Here is a 4329-nt window from a genome sequence, read left to right on the forward strand (position 1 = left end):
ATGTGGATGTAATGATTGTTAATCATGTGTGTCTGGTGTGAACAATAATTATTTTCACATCATGAACAGTTTCTCAGAATCACCTCTAAGTGTCGCCAATAGAACCAAAACCACAGAAACGTGTGACACCAGCCCTGGAGTTGGCGTGGGGCTGCGCACATTTCCACATTCAGTTGAGTTTTGATACATCCAGAGTTTTGCGTGGATAATGACGTACGCAAGGTTTTTGTGTGTACGCACCRTTRATACWTGAGGCCCCCGGTGTTTCAGGGTCTAGTAGACTACAACTTGTTATCTGCCTCAGTGCTGGTATCAGRTGTATTTTATTGTTTTTCTTACCCACGAGTGTTCAGTGAAGTCTCGCGCAGAGCGTCAGTGACAGAACCCTGAGCAGTGTTGAATCATGTTGGATATACTGTACATTACATAATATAATCTTGTTCTTTCATGAACATTAAGTTACACTTTAGATCATCGCTGCACACTGTCCTTTTGCACACACGCTACCTGTGGATTCTTCTTGGTGTTTGACRGCTTCTTTTTCCAGTTGGCGAACTAGTTATTGAAACTAGGAATCAATTTTTTTTTATTTGAACAATTTGGGGAGAATTCCAATCAATACTCAAGACTCAAWGCCTGACCCTAGAAAAACAAGTCKATCTTCTTCGGATGGGTTACAAGAGAAAACGTCTTCACTCTGAAAACAACACAGCAGCACAACATGTGTTTGTAAAGCTTCATCTGAATAAATCACAAGACTTCCGGGACAAAGTCCTTTGGACARATGAGACCAAAGTTTGGTTTACCCAAAATGCACAGCTCCATGGAGAGAACCAAATACCCTATATCAGCAAACAGAGTCCATGTGATTCTGTAAAGCCCAGTGGTGAAGGAGTGATGATCTGGGTTTGTTCTGCAGCCACAGGCCTTCAACACCTTACAGTCATTGAGTCATGAAGTCCTCTGTGGACCTAACGTTCTAAAGTCAAGTGTGAGACCATCTGTCAAACAGCTGAAGCTTGGACCGAACCGGGCGAGTCATCAAGGCGCAGGTCACAGCAGCTGATCTACAAAAGGATCAAGGGCTCAGTCAAAATCCAGACTTTAACCTGATTAAAGTGTTGTGGTAGTTCAGAAAGCTTTTCCACTGTTGTGGTTTACACATTTGAGTTTAGATTTAATTTTAGAACCTGTTCAGGACCAGATCATTTTCATTACATGAACAGCATGGATGTTCTTCGTCCAATAATTGTGCAATATGTTATAGGTTGTGAAAAATTGTAATGTGTGCAATTAATCGTCAGAAAAACTTTAATCGATTTTTCTTTCGCTTGATCATTAATACGATTAATACCAGCAGTCAGACTGACTGGAGATTTCCCCAGCCAGTCCGCTTCGATGCTCCTCCCCGCTTCAAATATGACAAACATTTTTTAAAAAGTTCTATAATTTATTTATCATAACTCTGGTTTTACTTGGTCTGTCAACACAATTTAAAAATTGATGTATAGCCTGAAGTCTGTACTTTTGACACAATTTGGAACAGATTTTTAGAGTGATTTAAATTGGTCATGTGACTTGAACATGCAGGACTTCAGGGGATTAATCGTCATATTAATCGTTATGGACTAAATACCACAATTAATCGTGATTAATTTGTTTGCCAAAATCGCCCAACCCTAATATGTTCGCTAGTTTAAAAAAAAAGAGTTTCAAAATGACTAAACGTGGACCCTCTTCCATCAGGCTGCTGTCCCGGCAGAAGAGAGAAATCCAGATGGCGATCCGTAAGAACAGGGAGACCAACGCTGTCCTGACACGCCTCAACAGTGAGCTCCAACAGCAGCTGAAGGTGAGTCTGTTTTAGCTCCTGCAGCACACTTTGTGGATACCCACCCGATGTTTAGCTGAAGGAGTGTGCGTGTCCATCTGTTGAGTGAACTTTACGACACTCCCAGCCCTCCACCTCCTCTGGGAAACTGGAATGGGAAAACTAGCCCCACAGGGCTTAGTGAGCCCGTCCAAAGGGTGCACGCGTCACACACATTTAAATCTGACAGTTAAATCAAACAACAGGGACTGAAGTTTACTCTGTTCTACCCACAGCCACAAGGGTGTGGTATTGTTTGTCAAAAGCTCATGATTGTGTGTGGGGAAGGTGAATTTTCCTTGTTTTCAGCTGACAGCAAAGTACTCTGACTTGGTGAAAAAGCCCAAGCTCAACTCTTTGCCCTCCCTGCTCATCACTCATAGCTGAACTAATGGCAAAGACTGGGTTGTTTGCATTGGAGATCAGCCTGTGACACACACACTCACATTACCAGCACATGCTGCATGCTTGTCATTCTCTCTGTAAGTGATCCACGAGTGAAACCTTCACGCTCAAATGCAGCGCTTTTACGCCTTTGACACAACAACACCTAAAGAATAATAAAAGAGAAGAAAATGCAGCAGCATACGCCTTTTGTTCAATTCTTAAATACATTCAGTTGGATTATTTTAGATCTTTAGGTTTTATAATGATGGCGTTGGTGTGTAAAAGGTTATCTGGGATGATTTATGTTCTTTCTGATTCTACTATGYCCTTGAAACATCTGTGGAATCCTGCAAAGAAAGCCATACGTGTCTTTATATAGGCTTGGTCCTTGTTAAAAGACCCAGCAGCCACTGGCACTCACAACTGTCTTCTTTAAAATAGAGCCTGGATGGTTCAGGCATCTGACTGCAGCAGGGTGTGTGAGTTTGGAGATGCTGATTGGACAGGACKATCTTTCAGACTTTTCACAGAAGCTRTTTCAGTGAAAGTCAAGAATCTTTGTTGACCATTGTGTTGTACAACATATAGGGATGAAAATAATTAAAGGAGACCCGTTATGGTTCCTAGAACAAGTTAGGATACATCTGTGGGCTTTATAAAACATGTTCATCAGATTTAATTCACAAAATGAATCTCAGATAATGAGGTTTCAGCTGGTCAGTTCTGCCTGTTCTGAGCACCCTTCAGAACGAGCTGTTCATGCAAATAAGCTGCTGTTGGCAACGCCCTCCCAACCTTTTATTTACATTAGCTCCGCCCACCAAACAGCGTTTATGTTAGCACTTCAGATACATGAAAATAGCTACCAGTACCAGCAGATGCACAATGGTACAGCAGTAGTAAACGATCTGCACTCTCCTAGGCGAGGGCTTGGTAGGGACAGACTAGAGCGTCAGACGCTTTGGTCCCAGTGAGGCCAATGTGCATCCGCTGCCGCTTCCCAAAGTCGGCATAGTGGAGGGGGATATGATTGGAGGGTTGGTCAAGGTCCATGCCGCTGCAGCCTGGAGGCTCCCGTGTCATGAAACGAGCGCTGTAGTGCTGGAATATCCCGGCTGCAGCCTCTTCCAGCGCAATTTCCCCAGCCAGATCGGTTGACGACAACGGGCYAYTCGCCATGCGGCCACCCTGGGCAMGGGTTTGGTAGTGACAGACTGGTGCCCGGGGAGGTCAACACACGTCCGTTGCTGCTTCCCGAGGCCAGCGTAGTGGAGGGGGAAAGAGAAACAGAGGGGCTGCAGACTGGAGGTTCCCTTGTCCTGAGACGAGTGCTATGACACAGGAGCCTCCAGGATGAAGGGTCTCTGTAAGTGCTTGCATCCTCTGTCGTCAATCAAGGTGTGCGTTATTTTTCAGCATAAGTTTGTGCTAAATGACAAATCATGTTGATGCYGAACAGCAACACTAAACACATCACTTACTGCCATCATCTGCAGATTTGCGAYGAAGAGTAGGGACAGAAGTTTCCTTCAGCTGAAAGTCTTTGGGTAAATCCTGCTGTGGACTGATATTAGTTTTCAAAGGAGTCCATTGTGAAATTATTTGCACAAACAAGCAGGGACATTGCCATTGAAAATAAAAATAAAATTAGGCCACACCTCTCTGTTCTCCATGACTGTTGTTAAAACAGCAGAACTATCGTGGTCTTAATGAAGTGGGCGGAGTTTTCTCTTGGGTTACCAGGTGAGGGGCTGGGCTCGACTTAGATGTTGCTAGGGCACCTGGATTGGAACGTAACAATCCGCAGGTTTTTGAAACAGCTCATATGCTGACACTAACAAAATATATTCAGAGGTGTCAAAAGTATTCACATTCATTACTTAAGTAGAAGTATAGATACTAGGGTTTAAAATAGTTTTTTTGGAAGTAGAAGTATCAACTCAAGAATTTTACTCAAGTAAAGTATAAAAGTACTGTTTTTCAAACTACTTAAAGTATAAATGCAAAAGTAATGAACATTTAAGAAAAGCCATTAAGGATAAGAGCTTAGGCTGTGCCACAGAGTTTTATAG

The 4329-nt window shown here is 43.0% G+C and overlaps 1 protein-coding gene across 2 annotated transcripts in view; it reads left to right on the forward strand.

Annotated features, from left to right (window-relative positions):
- reps2 (RALBP1 associated Eps domain containing 2) overlaps window positions 1-4329 on the forward strand; it is a 65839-nt gene that overhangs the window by 56792 nt on the left and 4718 nt on the right. For both annotated transcript variants that reach the window (XM_014000958.1, XM_014000963.1), the window contains exon 18: window positions 1747-1852. In XM_014000958.1, the coding sequence (XP_013856412.1) occupies window positions 1747-1852 (106 nt within the window). The remainder of the gene's footprint in view (window positions 1-1746; window positions 1853-4329) is intronic.

Source organism: Austrofundulus limnaeus, unplaced genomic scaffold (assembly GCF_001266775.1).
Source record: "Austrofundulus limnaeus strain Quisiro unplaced genomic scaffold, Austrofundulus_limnaeus-1.0 Scaffold8, whole genome shotgun sequence".
Classification (NCBI taxonomy): domain Eukaryota; kingdom Metazoa; phylum Chordata; class Actinopteri; order Cyprinodontiformes; family Rivulidae; genus Austrofundulus; species Austrofundulus limnaeus.